General features: G+C 45.0%; 1 protein-coding gene across 1 annotated transcript in view; it reads right to left on the minus strand.

Moving 5' to 3' along the window:
- Positions 1-19,776, minus strand: part of LOC139049915 (carboxy-terminal domain RNA polymerase II polypeptide A small phosphatase 1-like) — a 293,498-nt gene that overhangs the window by 102,075 nt on the left and 171,647 nt on the right. Inside the window, exon 6 of the mRNA XM_070525805.1 lies at positions 10,741-10,839. Coding sequence (XP_070381906.1) covers positions 10,741-10,839 — 99 coding nt within the window. The remainder of the gene's footprint in view (positions 1-10,740; positions 10,840-19,776) is intronic.

The raw sequence follows: 19,776 nt of genomic DNA on the forward strand, positions 1-19,776 counted from the left end.
GATTCATGATTTTGGTGCGCCTTCTCTGCTGTCGCTGCCAACTTGGTACAGATGTACAGGTGTGAAGCAGCAAACGACAGGGTGCACGCACACAAGCGCTATTGAAGCCCCGCATATGCAAGTTTGCTGTGTCTGCACAGGTGCAGGGTATATTTGCACCTCTGCAGCCGATCATGCTTGCGGTTCAGGACCTCTCAAGCTTATGCACTTGATGTCACGTTTTGTCACACCAATGTTCGTCTGCACTGTAGAAATTTCAGACCTTCTCATGCGCTGCTCTTAACTGGTTCACTGCAGTGCAGGGGAATTGAACAAACCTAATAACTCATGTTCAGTAGTGCACTGTACTTTCATTTATTGCTAAACATTTATTTCTTTTTTGTTTCTCTTTCAATCTAGCTTCTGCAAGCATCTCCGCTACGCTCGCTATAAAGCACACCCGTCGACCAAAGGACATTATCAGGCGGCTTCAGGGGCAGGTCTCCAAATATAAGAAGACAATTGCCAGGCTGCAGAAACGACAGGTGAAGACCCCCCTCACAGATGATGAAGCACTCGGTGTCATGCGTGCTCATGTCACAGGTGAATCGGTATTTGTCTGCATTTCTAACTTTGCCCACTGAACGCTCTATTCGGAGGTGGCTCTGTAACGTGAAAATGACACCATGTCACAGGTGAAATGTTTGAGCTGTTAAAAAGCCACGCTAAGCTTAACGGAAAAGGCAAAGGAAGACGGTTTGGCCAGTGGATAAAGAAATTTGCACTGCACTTGCATTTTCGTGGGTCACGAGCATATCGGTATTTGTCTGCATTTCTAACTTTGCCCACTGAACGCTCTATTCGGAGGTGGCTCTGTAACGTGAAAATGACACCTGGAATAATTCCGGGGATAATGCCATCCATTTCGTTGGTAACTAGATCGTGGTGTGAGCAGGATCATGTCTGTTCCCTGATATTTGACGAGATGATCCTGAAAAAAAATTTGGCCTATGATTCAACCCAAGATCTTGTGCAAGGATTCATTGACAATGGTGTTGAGCGCACTTCAACCATTGCAGATCAAGCCATGGTTGTTCTGCTCTCTGGAATAGCTGAGATGGGTTCAGCCAGTTGCCTACACAATTGGCCATGCATCAACACCATCGTCAGAACTGTGTTGCCTGATAATGTCCCTTATTAAACAACTAAAGGAGATTGGAGTAACTGTCAAAGCCCTCATATGTGACCAGGGAGTCTGCAATGTGAGCTTAGCTCGACAGCTTGGCGTGTCTATGGTGCAACCGTTTTTCACTGTTGACGGAGATCGTATATTCCTCATCTTTGATGTACCACATCTTGTGAAAACAACACGAAACAGCCTGCAAATGCACAAGCTGCACATTCAAAATGAGGTTGTTAACTGGGCGCACATAACTGAATTGTACCATTCGACACATGAGCTGCGGCTTAGATTGGCGCCAAAGTTAACAGAGAGACATATCTATTAGAAACCATTCAACAATATGAAAGTCAAATGGGCAACACAGGTATTGAGTGCATCAGTTTCCATTGCCATTACGGCACTTGTTTATGTCAAAGAACTTCCGGACACTGCGCTTTGCACAGTGAATTTTTGCGACAGAATAGATAAACTTTTCGATGCCTTGAACAGCTCCAGCCCAAAAAGAAATCCTAAAAAAAATGCGTTACACAATCAGGAAAGGACAATCTGACGTAGTAGACTTTCTTGAGGCCGCCATTCATTGGGTTGCTACTTGGAAGTTTGAAGGCAGACGGCAACCACGGACAATTACTGGTTGGCAAGTGACCATAAAAGCAATTCTTTTGCTATGGGATGAGCTTTTAAACAAGTACGGCTTCAGCTTCCTCCTTACGAGGCGGCTACAACAGGACCCTCTGGAAAATATGTTTGGTTGTATTAGGCAGAGACAGGGGTGCACACAAATCCCACTGTCCCCCACTTTATGTGTGGTCTAAAACAAATTATGGTCCAGAAAATCATGAATCTTTCAGGCAAAGGAAATGTTGAAGGGGACAAGTCTGTCCTTCTTCAAGAGCTCTCCCCATTTTCGTTGCGGAGCCCTTTGCTTGCCGATCATGTACAGCCTTCTCGTCCGGAGGACTTTCCTCCACTTCAGGATATACACACACTTGCTTCACTGAAGGAATCTTACATAGTTGATGATTCAGCTTTGTACTATGTCGCTGGATTCCTCACAAAAAAGTTTCTTGAAAAGTGTGAAAAGGGTTGCAACTGTTCAGGAATTCTCAAGGATGAGCAAGACGACAACACAACCACATAAGTACGTACTTTAGTACTTTATGTTATTGAAGTCTTATCATGTCCCTGGTAAATTGTATGGGAATTTAACTGTTCCATCTGACAGAGCCTTTGAAATGTTCCAGGAGATGGAATCCCTCTTCCTTTCCACTGTTGAAAGTGTAGCACACTGGCGTAGTGTCAGCTCCGTTTTGTATGACAAGCTATCATGCATAACGTTTCAATTCTGTTCGGCAAGCTGTCGAGAAAAATTCTTAAGGATGTTCTGCCGCATACGCTTATGTTGGCATCTTCGTTTCATTAATCGTAACCTGGATAAAGTTAGATTTCAGTCCTCACTTTCTGGCTTGCAGCTTGACAAGTTCAAGGTGTAATCCTTGATTTGGGGCAGGTTCGTACATAACAGAAAGTGTGTCTGTGCTTGCCCTCGGCGCGTTAGTCGTGAGGCAGATTTCTTTGAGTCTTTGGGGAGTGTTAACATGCAAATGGGCGACAACTTGACAAGCTTCATTGGCATCTGCTCGAACATTCAAAATGCTTGCCATGTTCCTTTCCACTGTTGAAAGTGTAGCACACTGGCATAGTGCCTGCTCAGTTTCGTATGACAAGCTATCCTGCATAACGTTTTAATTCTGTTCAGCAGGCTGTCGAGAAAAAAATACCTAAGGATGTTATGCCGCATACACTTATGTTGGCATGTTCGTTTCATTGTTGTTGGCATTCGTTTCAGCCTATAAAGTTCCATTTCAGTCACTTACTGGCTTGCAGCTTGACAAGTTAGAGGTGGGATCCTTGACTTGGGGCAGGTTCGCACATAACAAAGTGTCTGCTTGCACTCAGTGCATTAGTCGTGAGACAGATTTCTTTCATTGAGTTTTTTGGGAGTGTTAACGTGCAAATGGACGACAAAGCTTCACTGGCCAAACGGCAAAAGCAATGGGTGTCAACAGTGATCAGAGATGTGCTGCGACACGAGGCAAATGTGACACTGCAGAAGCTAAATTTGAGTTCCTTGTGACAGAATTGTAAACAAGTGTTTTTGTATTAAATAATTGCAATATCTTACTGTTTGGACGAGCTACAAATTGCTAGAGATTTTACGTTATTTCCACGTAATGTGATAAAGCTAATCTGTGTGCCACTTTTTTTTTTTTACTTTGTTATGGTTAAGCAGGTGAGAACTGTGTAGGCTTACACATCGCGGGTTTTTCTACTTGTAGTACTTTGTGTGTGTACGCGATCGTACTGTGTCTCATGTGCATGCTTGCTGACTGCTGTGGCTGAAAGCTTCGGGGAACTGTACAGCTACAATCATTTCGGATAAACTGGAGTTGCATTAGCTGCTCATTATTTGCATGAAAATGGTTCGATGTGTGTCACTTTCTCTTGTCAAGCAACATCTTATTTTGTTACTTTTTCCTATAAGTACAGGGCAAGGACAATTTCATTTTTATAGCCCATTTTCACTTCAAATGCATTCTCCACTTTGTGGCAGATTTATTGTATATGTGTACTTTTTCATTATCCAGACATGTATAACATTACTCGGTTGTGTTATTCTGCTTGTGCAACAGTTTATTGCCACCATGCCAATAATTCGTTTTCTTATGGCTTGCTTTCTGCAAGATATATATCTTCGTGTATAGTCTTGTGTATTCTGTCTCGCATATTGTTCTTCACAAATAAAATATTGTGCTGTATTTTCATGTGTGTATGCACCTTCATTGCACTGAACTAAATTTCAGCATGCCTTTGAAGCATATTTCGCACAATAAAGCTGTACTCCCTCATTACCACTTGCTGCAATTGTGTTGTTATAGTTGAAATTGTGTGCGTAAAGACACGCACAGTTTCGTGTGCTGGTCGTCGCAAAATATGAACAGGCACCCAAACGACTGCATGAAACTACCCGATGAATGCAACGTAAGTAAACCGAAACTGAAATCAAGGCCTCAGAGATTTGAGAGTGCGGCGGCCATCTTGGAGGTGGTGCATTTCGCCGATTCCGCTTGGTGCGCTGACAGCCAAAGTTGGCCGCAGGTGCCTATGGGAGTGTCCGCTCTTGTCGTATACTATGTTACTCTATGGTATAACCAAAATTTGCTATGGGGCCTGGTAAGGGGCGGCCCTTTAAGTGAAATCATTGTATCCCTACAGGCTTGCTCGACATTACAAATGTGACGTATCTAGGAATACCAATACATTAGACAGCTTGGCGGGACTTGAAAAAAACCTTCCTTTATACAATACACGTAAACCTGAAAAGTGAAAAGTATGCCATACAAATTATGGAAAACAGAAATTGAAACTTTGCTTGCCATCTTAACTGAACTAATAATAATGATATTTCCTTAATATTATTCAGAAATTTGCACACAAGATACTTTTGATTCTCACAAGAGTCTTTAAGCTTTCATGGTTGCAATATGCCATCTGGATATCTGACTTAATTTTGCATTCCTCACTACCCGCATTCTTGTATATCCTGTACCTCATGCTATGAACACTATTTTAACCTCATTTGTAAGCTTGCTGTTTTATATATTCTTTCCAATCTGATATTTGTCATTGTTTACATATTTCTATATGGCTGCCTTATGTGATGTGCTAGACAATATCAGTATTTTTTACGCCTATTGTTAATGCATACGTACTGAAAATTTGTAACCTGTTCAGTTAGACTGCGTTCTTATGACTACCTATGTACGATTTGTAGGGGTACAGACCCAGTCAATCCTGTCGAAAGCTTTTTGTCTGCTCTCCTAAACATTCTACAATGCTTGAATAAAATTTTTTTTCATTATGTACCTAGATTGTGCTTGAAGTGTTCATTATAACACTATGATGCTTTGAAAAATCTTTTCATTATGTCTGGATGCAGTTTCAATACGTCGGGCAGGAAAATCGTAAGTGCACTGAAATATGGTCACGTAATACGCACATAGAAAATGTGTGCTCGAAGGTGAGCCAGAGATTAGGTTTCTTAAAGGGACACTAAAGCGAAACAATGTTTAGACTAATGAAGCATTGTTTGAGAACCCTGCAGGCAGTCATTTAAAAAAAAAATAGTTTGATTATTAGTCAAGAAAATGAAGGTACAAGTATCAGTATTTGAATTTTGTGCCGACCACAGTGCCGGTACGTCAGCATGACGTCAGGGATTCCAAAGTATGTTTTCGTATTTGGGCCGCGTTGGCTGAATAAAGGTTCCCGAAACTTGCCATGTTTAATATTTCATTCCTTTAGAACATAATGTAGTCAATCTGTACCGCTATATATAATTAGTAGGCCCTAGCAGATGCCACCAAAATCCAAGACGTCACAGCCCCCACGTGCGGAAACTAGTAAGTAGGCGCCGCCACCCGTATTTCATTCTTGCGCTTTTTCTGGCTTACCAAACGTCTTATCATTATAAGAGTGGTGTTTTTGGTGTTGTAGAACAGTAATTTACTGATGCAGAAGAAATCATTTTTCACTTTAGTGTCCCATTAAGGCAAAAACTAGATCAAGCTTTGCGAGATGTAAAGCTGATAGCTTATAAAACTTTTGTTAGACCTTTACTTGAATATGCCTCAGTCATCTGGAGCCCTTATCAGAATGCAATGACTAAAAGGTTAGAAAAAATTCAACATCGCGCTGTGCGCTTCACATGCGCAATGTACCGCTGTTTAGATTCCGTCACACAGATGTTGAAGTCTTGCGAATTGGAAACACTAGAAGCACGAAGGCAAAAGAATCGTGTCAAAGTGTTTTTTAGGATTTTACATGGGCATTTAAAAATTAACAAAGATGAGTACGCGTAACTACCAGGGAAATGAAGAAGTCGTGTTAATCACCAATATGTCTTACAACCATACTTTGCTCACAGTGATGTGTTTCGCTTTTCTTTTTCCCCTGCCGTGATTGAACTTTGGAACGCAATACCAAGTTCTGTGGCAAATACCAGTGATGTTTGTCAATTTGATAAATCATTAAACATGTGAGTCCGCTGCCGCTTAATGCACCTGTATACCGTATTTACTCGAACCTAACGTGCACCTTTTTTCAGATAGAATGGGTCCGAAAATTGCATGCACGTTAAAATTCGAGTACGACCAGAATCCGTGTTACTATATCGCCATCGGCATTCGAAAAATGGCCGCCTCATACGCGCTTCTAGCCTAGCTGCCACAGCTTCCTCAATGTGCATACCTCTGTGTTGTATGTGTAACCAGGCACTAGTGTAACCTAGTCTACCGCCTGTCCTCCCGTTTTCTGCATTTATTCAATCAGCATGGAAGTGCTGACAGCGAAGACCCGGCGAGTCCCCCATGATGCCGCATTTAAAAGGAATGTTATCATGTGCGCGGAGACGGATGGCCGCATCACGAGCGTTCGGAGCTCTCGAAACTTGCATGCCGGACTGGCGTAAACAGAGGAGGAGAATATTTTCACCAGCAAAGCAACAAGGAAGGGTTTCAGTGGACCGAAGCAGGGCCGCTTCGTCGAAATAGAAGAGCTGCTTGTAGAATGTGTGCAACAGCGGCGTGAGACGGCCGATCTGCTCAAAGTATGTGCGATGCAGTTAGCCCTACAGAAAGGGCTAATGCAGAGTGACTTCAAAGCAAGCAGGTGCTGGCTATCAAATTTTATGAAAAGAAAAGGCTTTTCTCTTCGAAAGCGGACAGGGATATGCCAAAAATTTCCCGAAGAATATGAAGAGAAATTGCAGTTTTCAGCGGTATGTTTTGAAGTTGCGCCACAGAAACGGCTACCACTTCGGACAAATTGGAAATGCCGATCAGTCGACACTCTACTTTGACATGCCTGCTACCACAACCGTTGAAAAGAAGGGGGCGAAGCAAGTGCGCGTTTTGTCTTCCAGCCACGAAAAAACTAGTCATCGCAATGCTTTGTTGCACTGCGGATGGGCACAAGCTGCCCCCGTATCTTCAGACGGAAGACGCTTCTGAAAGGAACCGTGTTCCGGAGTGGCATGACTGTGCGCGCAAATGAAAAAGGTTGGATGACCACGGACTTGGTCACTGACTGGATTGATAACGTTTGGCGGAAGAGACCCGACAGCAGTTTGGGTCTGCGTGGGATACTTCTGCTCGACGACTTCAGGTGCCACCTTGACCAGCGCATCAAGGACAAGTTGGCTGCATCAACATCAACCTTGTCGTGATACTCGGTGGCATGACATAGCAGCTCCAGCCGCTCGATGTTTGTTTGAACAAGCCAGTGAAAGATAGAATTCAGGCACTCTACATCGAATGGCTTGTCAGTGGCTGCCACGAATTCACGCCTGCCAATAAAATGAAGCGTGCTTCACTGCAGGACTTTGCTGGATGGGTGAAAGATGCATGGTGCATGATCCCGTCTGCCATGGATGGCACCGAGGATCAAATGCTTTGGTCTGTTGACAGTGATAAGGAGTTGTCTGATAGCGATGACAAGTGATATCTATTGCCCCATGCGACTCGTCCTGGCGCAGTGAAAATCTTTGTGGCAAGGTAGGCCGCATCCATTTCTGTTTTTATTTATCGTAACTTTAGTATTGGGAATAAATGTTTTTTCCAAATGAGAGAAAATAGTATTTCTATATGTAAGCATGAGGCGCGCATTATTGTACTCTTTTTTTTTTGCCATGAAAAATGGCTGTGTGTTACAATCGAGGTTCTCACATTTTTTTTTTTGGTCACGGAAAACAGGTGCGAGTTACAATCGAGGGCACGTTAGAATCGAGTAAATACAGCATATGGTTTGTCTGTATTTAAAACCCTCCCTCAAAGAACCCTCAGCAGAGGGTTGACAGTATGAAATAAATAAATAAATAACCAACTAACATATTGTTATATGAGGGTTCAAATGTAGTCTTTAGGTCAGCATTATGTGGATTGCTGCCAGCTAGTGACCTGCACTTCCCAACAATGAGAGTGCATATGCCTGGTTACAGCATCTTTCACTCGTCCACCTCATATGCCTGTCAGATAGGCAATTATATAGAGTAACCCCCCTATTCAGATATACACCTTGATATTGAAGCTGCTACTTGACCTGACCACGCCAAGCTCAAGAGAGCACGTTGAGTGGATATGTTTATAAGGTGTCTACAAAGTTGACATTTCCAAATTCCCTGAGTTTTCCAGGTTTTCCCTCAGTGCCCTCGCAAAACTCCCTGGGTGATGCAGAACTATGTTTTATGACAAGACGGGCTGAAACCATGTCACCTGATGCTGTCGCTCTCTAGTAAGCATGTGAAAAAAAAACAATTCAGTTCAAATACTAAGTAAGTAATGCTTACTTTATTCAAAAAGATAATAAAAGAGAGGGGTTAGTAAGATGCACAGGAAATAAAATGTCTTCGAAAAAAATTGCAAATCGAGTCGGACATTCTCAAATACAAATAAAAAGGAGATGCATACAGAAGAAAATATTTTCGAATATGAGCTATTTCTATCTATTGATAGCAAGCTCAGTGGTATGAGGCCCGAACTTTGTCACATTTGAGATTCTCTCTCAGTAGCTCGTAAGTAAACCTCACCTGTCCTGACATATTCTCAGCCCCCACACGTCTAACTGTTGTGCTTCACTGCTTTAAAGAGTTTATATTGGTTGGATTGAGGGACACCTGCATCTCGGCATCAGCCAACACTGTTTTTTGAGCTCAAGCTTCTTCAAAATGGCGCCAGCACGCTTCCTTTCCTGTTCATTCCTCAATGCATAGGTACTTTCTGTTCTTGTCCACCTTCCGACGCGTGTTGGCCTAACGGACCATTTGAAGCATCCTCTTGGTCAGTTGTACAGTCATCATCCAATATTTTGGACTCCTTAAGGGCCGCAAGAATGTATCTATGTCTTTTAGTAAATGAAACTATGTCTTTTACTGCCCTTAAGGGCTAAACTCACTGCAGGCAAATCCAAAAAAGCTCTGAAGGTCTGCCTGTACACATATTAGGCATATTGGCGCTCATACTGTGACAGGAGATACCAGGTGCACGCGTGTATAATTAAAAAATACATACTGTGTCGCGTGGCAATAGCCCATTCCCATGCTTGTTATGCTACACCGCGATACGTTTGTGTATGGTTCACCAAGTAACATTTCTGTACAGAGGCGAAGATGGGAACCGACATTATGAAACGCACTGTGCCTTCCAAGCTTTAAAGCCAATCACGAGGAGCACAAATGCAGAATCGGTGCCATTGCTGACAGCGGCGAATTCTTTCAATGAAAAACATGGCACCCAACAGCAAGAAGCTTAATAGCGAATGTCAAAGCTATTGATTAATGGCGTTTCGGACCTGCGGTCATAGAAAAAAGTCCGGAAAATCGGATGGCGAAGGGTGTTCTTGCTGAGGTTCTTCAGCGCACGAAAAGGGACCAGAGACAACGGCAAGACGTGGATAGCGCTGTGTCCACGTCTTGCCATTGTCTCTCGTCCCTTTTCGTGCGCTAAAGAACCTCAGTTATGGAATACCAACACGCCCTAACCTATGCTCTTTCAGGTATTTTTGTGTCCGAAATTTTGGATGTTCTGATCCATTGAATCTATGGGGTACGTGATGGGGCCGCGAAGCCGTCTGAATTATCGGGCATCCGGAAAGTCGGTCGTTGACTGTACACTGGCAACTCCTCCAGCCGACCACAGAGCGTCAAAGATTATTCATTACGATTCCTGTCTGTTACTCGAACCAGCATTACCGCGACTTTCGTTCCCATAAAATTACAGCTAATTTTCCCTGATAAGCATAAATTCCCTGAGTTTTCCCCGAGTTTTTTCAGACTACTCAATCCCTGAGAATTCCTGGTTTTCCCAGTTGGTAGACACCCTGGTTTAAGATTCATTGCATTGCCTTAGGCATGTTCAAGTCAGGCATTGTCTTGAGCCAGATTTGACCAAGTCAAGTCGTGGCTTCAAGTTAAGGTGCATTTCTGAATACAGGAGAAAAAGCTGCTTACACTCTTCAATTTGAAAAACTGGATTGGTTGGGCTTACCATTCAGTCCTGGCAAGCATTGACATCATTCAATTAAGTGAATACTTGGCAATTCAAAAATCCACGTACTAGTTAATTATAACCAGGGCATGATGAACACAGTGCCGAAAATGTGCAACACAATAGCCCCACTAGCATATAAGTGAAACATACAGTTCACTCCCAAAATTCAGTTGTATTGTTTGAGAGACCAACAGCAAGACAGCCTTGCCATCCTCATACCCACATCCCACATAATAAACATGTTTTGCATACAGTGCACATATTGGTTCAGTCCCACCTGCTTTCCTGTGCCAGGAGACCACACTTATCTGAATAAAGTGACAGTTTTTAAGACGTGAGCCTTCTTGTGTCCTGTTTCACCCTGTGTAAAGAGTTTGCTGCTGCAGGATGATTTAAGGTGAAAAGCATCTAGTTAATTCTCAAACATCTAATCTCGACCTCATGGGCAACAGCGGAGGAGTGCAGAATTCGCACCTTGACGTAGTTTCCTCGGTAGAAGACACAAGACTCCCGGAATAACCGTGCCCGGAAGACACCCCACTTGTCCAGCAGGTCAGCCACAGGATCAGCATACTGGAAGCACATCAGCCAACAAGTAAATGTCTCCACCTTGCAGCAATGCACATTGCACTGCTTATCACTAGAACAATGTGCGACAATACACACAATATATTATGGGAAAATCATTTGCTATGCTATAATAGTTTTCGACAGCAGCATCGGTTAACAGTTTTCCTGCTGTATTTTTGAAGCAGAGAAACATAATAAGTTGAATAAACTTCACTGCAGATTTTGAGCGCTTATTTCTGAAAGGTGGCGTTGTACCTCTTTTTTACCACCCCTATAGAAGTCAATCAATTTGATTGACAGTTTTTCTATGCTTTGTTAAACATTTCCGTTCGAAGTATTATACTAGCAATATCCTGCACTGTCTGAAATGACTGAACTTCAGCTATTTGGCAGATTTGACAATTTTTGGCAGATTGGGGAGTCTGGAAACAAACTTAGACTAGAGGTTATTGTGAAAGGTAGTTTCCACTGCCCCTAGCACTTCAATAAAACGACACAAAATTTGCGATTTGGTCGGCTCAGCAACATAATTTTTAAGCGACACGAATAGTGAAGACATAGAACTTTCTCTCGAGCTGTCAATTTTTAGATCCGATGTATAGGTTGTTTCAATAATGTCTCAAACGATGTAGATGCTCATTAGTGTGTGTTATTTTCGTAATTGTGTTTGACTAATATCAAGTGCAACTTTACTCCTCCCTCAGTAGGCTACTTTTATTCATCAGCACTTCGACAGCATATGTACAACTACGAGCAATCCTTTTTATCGTGTGGGGATTTCACTCACACAAGAAGAAGCAGTTCATGTCAAACCGACCTTTGATTGAAGCTTGATAGCTGCCATATCTCCTATGTTTTAAAAACCACCTGCGCAAATGCCCTTATTCCTTACTGTACACTATTTTGCAATGCTCCACATCACTGTAAAGGAACTGAACAAAGCCTGCATAGGCTATAGTGGCAGTTGAACACATACTAGACCACCTTGCTCACACAAAAAAAGCTGACTGAATGCAACAATCAAGTAAGGGGAAGCTTCTGCATGCTCCCTGACCTAACATTGCTTTGCAAGCCTAAAGAATGCAGTAAAAAACAAACCAAGTGCCTGCTGCAATGAGTAAAAACAAATGCTCCCTGTACAATAGGAACTTACCTGTTTTCACACTTGCAAAGCTACTGCTTTCCCGCATAGCATGCGGCATCATTATGGTTAATATTCATGCCAAGAAATTTTCAGAATAATTCCTTTTGCGCAATCTGACTTTTAAGAGTTGGGAACTAGGAACTATGTGTATATTTTCTAATATTTCAGACTCGGGGTGTCTACCAAGATGACATTTACAAACTCCCCGAGTTTTCCAGGTTTTCCCTGAGTGCCTTTGCAAAATTCCCTGAGTGACACAGAGAGAGAGAGAGAGAGAGAGAGAAACATTTATTGGCTTAAACGTGCAGTGGTCGGAGACCTTTTAGTCCAAGGCCCCGCTGGCCTCGGCCGCCCGCTTGATCTGTCTTATGGACTGTTGTCCCGCCAGGTCTAAGCTGGTTAGCTGTGCCTCCCATTGCTCCATTGTGTGGTGTTTTATCAAACGGGTGTGATTCACAATCCCAAGTAATGTGTTGTAATGTTGGTATGCCTCCTCACCACGGGCAGTCGGGCCTGTAGCGAGTGGGGAACATGGCATTCTGTAATTTAAGGTGGGGGAATACCCCAGTCTCAATTTTGCGCAGGCTGGCGGCTTATTCTCCACTGAGTTGTGGGAGAGGGGGAAGGTATTTTTTCCTGGTTGCACGCTGATGAGCGAGAATCTCCTGGGCATTCGTTGGATTGAGGTCATTACAGTGGCTACCTGGGACCATCCCAGTCGAGTCTGCCTGGTTAATAATACCTCGGGCTAGTGAATCGGCCAGTTCGTTCCCCTCAAGGCCTGTATGACCTGGACACCACAGGATCCGGTGATGATGGGCGAATTTCGTCGCTATTATTGAGTGACATGTTTTGGTCACGTGGCCCCTGAGAAAAAGGCGACATGCTTCTTGTGAGTCTGCTATTATGGTGACGCTCTTTTGCGTGCGTTCCGCGTGAGCGAGGGCCATTGCCACGACGAAAGTTTCGGCAGCCGCCGGAGTACCTGCCTTGACGGATGCCGTAAATTGTTGCTGTGCTTTCGTGTCGATGATTGCCACTGCGAACCTCCCTATGTTCTTTTGGGCATCACTGGCGTTCGAGTGTACGTTCGAATACGCGGCTGCATCCGTGCATATTGTGTTGTACGTGGGATTATTTTCATACATTGTTCTAATATGTTGTGCGCGTGCTTTCCGCCTTGCTTTATTGTATTCAGGGTGCATGTTTTTGGGTATGGGGGCCACTGTTATTTGAGCTCGTGTTGAGGTTGGTAGTGGTAATACGTGCTCGCTGATAAATTGTGGGTGTGGGGAAATATGTGCCCTTGTCAGTAGGGCCCGTCCTGCGTGAGTGTAGCTCAAGCATTCCCTCTGGGAGATAAGTGTGGCTTGTTTTAGTTCTTCGAATGTGTTGTGTACTCCTAAAGCTAGCAGGCGATCTGTGGACGTCCCCTTGCATAGTCCGAGGGCCGCTTTGTATGCTGATCTTATTATGACGTCGACCTGCCTTTCCTCCTCGTGACTAAGGAAGTGGTAGGGCAGGCCGTACGTGACTCGGCTTATCACTAGTGCATGGACGAGCCTCAGCGTGTCGTGTTCTTGCATGCCCACTTTCCTATAAGTTATGCGACGGATCATTTGCGCAATGTTATTTGCGGTGGTTTTCAATGTTTTGATGGTGTGGGATGCATTCCCACTACTTTGGGGCCAGAAACCCATGACCCGCATTGCCTTAACTTCTTGGACCGTGTGTCCTTCCACAACAATGTTGACAGGTCCGTTGGATATGTAGCTCCCGAGTGTACCCGAATGACTTGCGATTTTTCGGGGGCACATTTGAGGCCACTGCTCCTCAAGAATTTGTCTACTGCCTCGGCTGCTTGTTGTGGTACTTGTTCTCTGTGTCCCAGAGAGCCCCCTGCTGCCCACAGCGTTATGTCGTCCGCGTACAGTGTGTAACCCAAATCGGGGATTTGGTCCAGCTGTCGCGCCAGGCGACACATCGCTATATTGAACAGCAAAGGAGAGATTATTGCCCCTTGGGGTGTTCCTCTACTGGGCATATTGAACTTTTGGGAAGTGATTTGACTGATTCCTATTGTGGCGGTGCGGTTGGCGAGAAAAGCCCGCACATAGTTGTATGTTCGTTCTTCGCATCCCGTCAATTCGAGTTCCTCCAATATTGTTTTGTGTGAAACGTTATCAAATGCTCCCTTGAGGTCTAGTGCGAGCACTAGACTTTCCTCTCCGCGGGCGATGTTAGCTAAAACTTCTCTGATCAGTAAGAATGCGTCCTGACAGGATAGCCCCATACGGAACCCTATTATGGTGTTTGGAAACCATCTTATTTCTTCAAGTTACCGCTGAAGTCTTATTTGTGCTACTCGTTCGTACAGTTAACCCAGGCAGAACGTGAGAGAAATGGGCCTCAGAGCCTCTATTGAGGGGGTCTTTTTAGGTTTGGGGATCATGATAATTTTAGCATGTTTCCATTTCGGGGGGCAATTGGCCTTTGAGCCAGCTCTCGTCATTGAACAGTTCTGTGATTTTAGTCAGGACTCTAGCGTCCAGGTTCCAAAGCATCGCGTTCGTGATGGCATCAGGGCCAGGAGCCGAGTTTCTGGCGGCTGCTTGAGCTGCCTCAATGACTTCTGCATATGTGAAAGGTTCATCTAATTTGGAATTCGCCTTTCCAAGGCATGGTCACGTCTCGTTTGGAGCGTCTTCGTTTAGTGGTGGTCCTATGTATCGTTCTTTAAGTTTCTCTAGTAGTTCTGTGTCTGTGCCTGGGAAACTGTGATATGATTTGGAGTCATTTGTTGTTTTCCGTGCGTGTGCGATCCGGGCCAAGCATTCCACGAAGGATGCGCCACGTGCCAGCCCTTCCCAAGGTCCTCGAGAGGGACCCGCAGAACGTAGCCCACTCGTTTTTCGCTAATTCGTCTGCGTGTCATTGCGCTTCCTCCGCTAGAAGTGTTATGCGGGCACGTAGCTGTTTGTTGAGGCGTTGCTTTTTCCAACGCGTAACTAATCTGTGTCTTTCGTCCCACAAGTTTACTAGGCGGGAATCTACCACGGGGGCATCCGACGTGCGCTCTATGGTTTTGGTAGTGTCCTTGTGTGTTGATTGGATGAGTTTTCTCCATTCTTGTATGTTGTCGGGAGTCTTTGCTGCGTCGAGGTTCTGTTGGAGCTCCCTGTATTTTGACCAGTCGGTTAGTTTCGTTGTGCCAATCGTTCTACGTAATTTGGGGGTCGAGAGTGAAATACGAGTCAGATCATGATCACTGTCTAAGTTTTCGTTTAGTGATGCCCACCGTGCGTCTTTGATGTTTAGCGTGTACGCGCGATCGTGTGTTGTGTCCCTGCTCACGCTGTTACCTGTGCATGTGGGCGTGCCTATGTGGTTTGCTGTCTGCATGCCGAGGTTCTCAACCGATTGTTCAAGTAGGGCTCCTTTAGGGGGATGTGGACGCGTAGCCCCACATTGTATGTGGTGCGTTGAAATCGCCCAATATCGCAATCCAGTCTTTGGTGCCCGCTATGGTCTTAGTGTCCGATAAAATTTGGGGTAGGTCCAGAACTTTGCTTTTGGGAGGGCTGTAAATGTTTGTTATGATGCTGTATGCTTTGCGTCTTTTCCGCAGTAGCACGCTGATCGTTACGGAATTTGTTTCCCCGGTACGTTGGGGCAGGAATATCATTTGTGCCGTGATTGTCTTGCTCACCAACGTGGCAACTTTAGGATTTTGGGGGTCGCTCAGAACATAATAGCCCTGTAGTCGGGTAGGTTTGGGCCCAACCTCCTGAAGGCATATTATATGTCCGGAGCTATCTGAGAGCTTTTAATAAACTTCTGGAGGGCTGCCGCCTTTCTAGCGAAGGATCGGCAATTCCATTGCCAGATCTCCAATTATTCTGGGTTGTTTGGTTTTGTTTTTTCATTAACTGTAGTAGCCATGGTTCCCACTCGTTATTTATGCATTTGACATCTTGGTGTCCGAGCCGTCCGTATCAATTATGCGGTGGGCCGTCTTGGTCTTGGCCGATCCGGCGCCGACTGCTATGGCACGTTTCTTAGTCGTCGTGGTTTTGGCTGCGGTCTTTAGCTGCTCCGTCACTTGTTCTTTGTGCTTCTCGAATTCTACCAGCATTTGTGATTGGAAATCTAAGAGTTTCTGATTCACGAGGGTTATCATCTCTTGCATTAGTGATTTAGAGGTTTCTGCCACGAAAAGCTGGATTTGGGCCATTGCAGGTGGCGCTTCGGTATTTGGCGTTTGCGGTGTTGGTGTTTTTGGTTCACTACGTGTGCGAGTGTTCGTATTTGAGGTGATTTGTGTTGGTTCTGTGGCTGATTGTCTACGATCTGATTCTAGCTGTTGTATTTTTCGTGTGAGGCGTTCCTCTAGCTCCTTAATTTTCTCGTCGGATCGCTGTCGTTTGCGTTCCTCGTCTCGAAGTTGTGCGCGTAGCTGCGTGTTTTTCTGTTTAAGTATTTCATAACCGGGATCTCGCTTATGTTTGGTGTGTGTTGCGGAGCATAGGGAGATACAACCGTTGCCCAGCTCACCTGAGGCTTTTGTGACTGCTGGTGCTGTGGGGGCACTCGCGCTTGTGCGGCCCTGGAAGGCTCCCTGGATGGGCTCCTACTTCGTTTGCCGTTAGGGGAGATGTGGATTTGTGGCGATGGCTCTCTTCCTCATCCTCTGAGCTGAACCATTGCAGTTTCTTCTGGCCCACTCGCTCTCGTGAGCGGGACTGACGATTGGTGTGTTTGGAACGAATGTTCTTTAGTTTCTGTGGACATTGGTTGCTGCCAGTCTCGTGACCTGCTGCCCCGCACACGGCGCATTTGATCACACACTCGTGTCCAAGGGCGGGGGGATCCTTCAGGCTGCATTTTTTGCAGATGTTGATCGGGTGGGGGCGCACATCCGGTCGGTGTCCTGCTTGGAAACATTCCGTGCATATTTGAACAGTGGGCTTGTATGGATGGAGTCGCATCTCTCCTCCCATGTAATAAATACATTTGGGAAGGGAGCCACCGGTGAACGTAATGAGCTCTGTGGATGACTTGCCTAGCATCCGAGCTCGTTCAATTTGAACTCCGTGTGTCCATACTCGCATGTTGGCTATTAAATGTTCCATGGGTGTGTCCGCTGGTGAACCACACCTCGATAGCAGTTGTCGGGGTCAGCTACGTATGTGTTGAATTGGTGCACGCGTCCGTTCAATTCGAGTTGCGTGATGCGGCGGAGTACGTTTGCCACTTCCGTGCTGCTCACCGACAGAATTATAATGTTCGATCCGGGGCGAATGCGGAGGATGAAATCCACGCCTGGGATTCTTTCTCGCTTCACGGGTCCATCTTGAGTTCGACTGAGATGGTCTTGGATTGATTGGCTTGCCTTGAGAATGGCACTCGCCAAGGTTGGTATTAGTGTGTCTTTGATTGTTAATCCCTTTGTGGGACGCATGATGATTTTTACATCATCCTTTGGTAGTGCTGGCAGAGGTTTGTGCTTTGGATGGTGGAAGCGATTTCCTTGGTTGTCAGCTACACCATATGGTTGGTCGTCGCGTTCCCGTCACGAAGTTTGCCTCGCCTGGTGAGCCGCGTTGCTTCTGAGATTAGGCTTCCTTGCCTTCTACGTTCTTCTTACGTTGTTTCTTAGCTCTTTGTAATTCAACAATGTGCCAACTACCGCCAGTGCGGTCGGCCCTTGTCGGGTCGGTTTCGGTAAGGTCCTCGTCGAACTCGTGTTCCATCTCGGTAGATGAAGATTGTTCGTTATAATCGTTCAGTGAGTGCCCTGAGGTGGAGCACATTGGTGCCGGTGTTGTGCCGGTAGCCGTCGTAGGCTCTTGAGAGGCCTTTTCAGACATTTTCTCCATCGTTGAGGCGGCAGCGGTCTCATAGACCACGCCTAGGCGTAGCGAACGCCGTGCGTTTCTGTGAGCATTCTTGCCGCGTTTGTTACCCGACGCAGCTGCACCCACTTCGGATCTTCAAACTTCGATATTGAGGTAAAAAATTCGCCTACCGGTTTGAAAATGATGTCCGGGTGTAGATCTCGTTGAGTATATTCCAGTCAATATCTTGGCTGTTGTCCTACGGTCATTGGAACGGGCGTAAATCGGGTTTTGGTGGAGCCGATGTAAGGCACGTCTGCTCCGTCTGGCCCCCTCTGGCGTTCCCGAGTGACACAGACCTTTGTTTCACGTCAGGAGTGGCTTACACCATGTTGCCCGATGCTAAAAAATGATTTAATCCAGTTTGAATAGTAAGGAGTGTCATTTATTTTATTAAAAAAGAAATCACAAGGGAGGGGTAAGTAAAATGCGCAGCGAATAAAACGTCTTTGAACAAATGGTAATACTCATTGCAAATCAAGTCGAACATTCTCAAATATGAATAAAAAGGAGATGCATACAGAAACAAGTGTTTTCGACTATCCCCTTCAGTCATGAATTATGATCGACTGTTGATAAATGTGTGAAACATAGGTGGTGCTTGAGACTCCACTGAAAGCAAATCAAGGTGGTAGAATGACTGAGCATTTTATGATGAGTCATTATATTTACTAACTAAATATCTGAATATTGCGAAGTCAGTCATGCTACGTTTCTTCATAAAAACAATTAAATCTCCTGCTCGAATCACATGCACAAGTTTTTCATCAGCCTCAAGCACTTCAACAAAGAAAAAAGAAACCATATTTCAAGGCTGCTACCGACATGCCCCACATCAAACGGTTCTTAAAACATGGTAGTGCCTTAACCAAAGTGATACACTGTAACAATACATATCACTCAGAAGCAAAATGGAATTTAGGTTATCAGAAAATTCAATTTGCACTAAGCTTAACGTTTGTGCTCTATTTCTTGCTACCACTGCAGAGAAATGGAAAAAATAGGTTGCATCCAGAAATGTGGACGCCGTGACTAAAGGGGATATTAGCTATTTTTATCAACTGATAGCAAGCTCATTGGTATGAGGCCCGGACTTTGTCACAAGTGAGATTCTCTCTCAACAGCTGGTGTGTCAACCTCAACTGTCCAGACATACTCTCATTGCTGCGTTCCACTACCGTACAGAGTTTAGCATTTTGGTTTGGATGAGGGACTCCTGCATCTCGGCGTCAGCTAACACTTTGTTGTTTCACCTCAAGCTCCTTGAAAGAAGCAGCGGCAGGCTTCCTTTCCAATTTATTCCTCCATGTGTAAGTCCTTTCTGTTCTCGTCCTCCTTCCACCACGCGTTCGCCACACAAACCATTTGAAGCATGCTCTTCGTCAGTTGCACAGTCAACGTCCGATTTTTCGGACTCCCTAGGGGCCGCGAAAACATCCGTAAAATCGGGCAGTTCGAAAAAAATTGATGCATGTCTTTTACTGCCATTAAGGGCTCCATTGGCCACTGTTGAAAACCAGGAAGCGGAGCCGAAGTAGAGAACGTCTTCTTTATTCGACGCTTGCCAAAACAACTAAAAAAATGCAGGCACGCACTCGGCTCCACCCTTGTTTCTCACTTCGTCTTCTCTTCTTTTTGGAAGCATAATATTCAACAGCTCCCGGCCGAACCATTTGCGTATGCTTGTTTATTTTCAAGACGGAGCTTGTCCAGCAGATTCTAGGTGGTACCGCATCTGTGTCGGTCTCCGCAACGTGTTGCCACTAGAAGTGCGCACTTTGCAGGAGCGAAATTTGCCGTCGGCACCATGAGCACTTTGCTGTGTTCGTGGTGGAACCATTGCTGGCATGTGTCTTCCTGATGCGCATAGGTGCCGCAGTGGAAGCCGTCGCAGCCACC

This window comes from Dermacentor albipictus, chromosome 1, assembly GCF_038994185.2.
Source record: "Dermacentor albipictus isolate Rhodes 1998 colony chromosome 1, USDA_Dalb.pri_finalv2, whole genome shotgun sequence".
Taxonomy (NCBI): Eukaryota; Metazoa; Arthropoda; class Arachnida; order Ixodida; family Ixodidae; genus Dermacentor; species Dermacentor albipictus.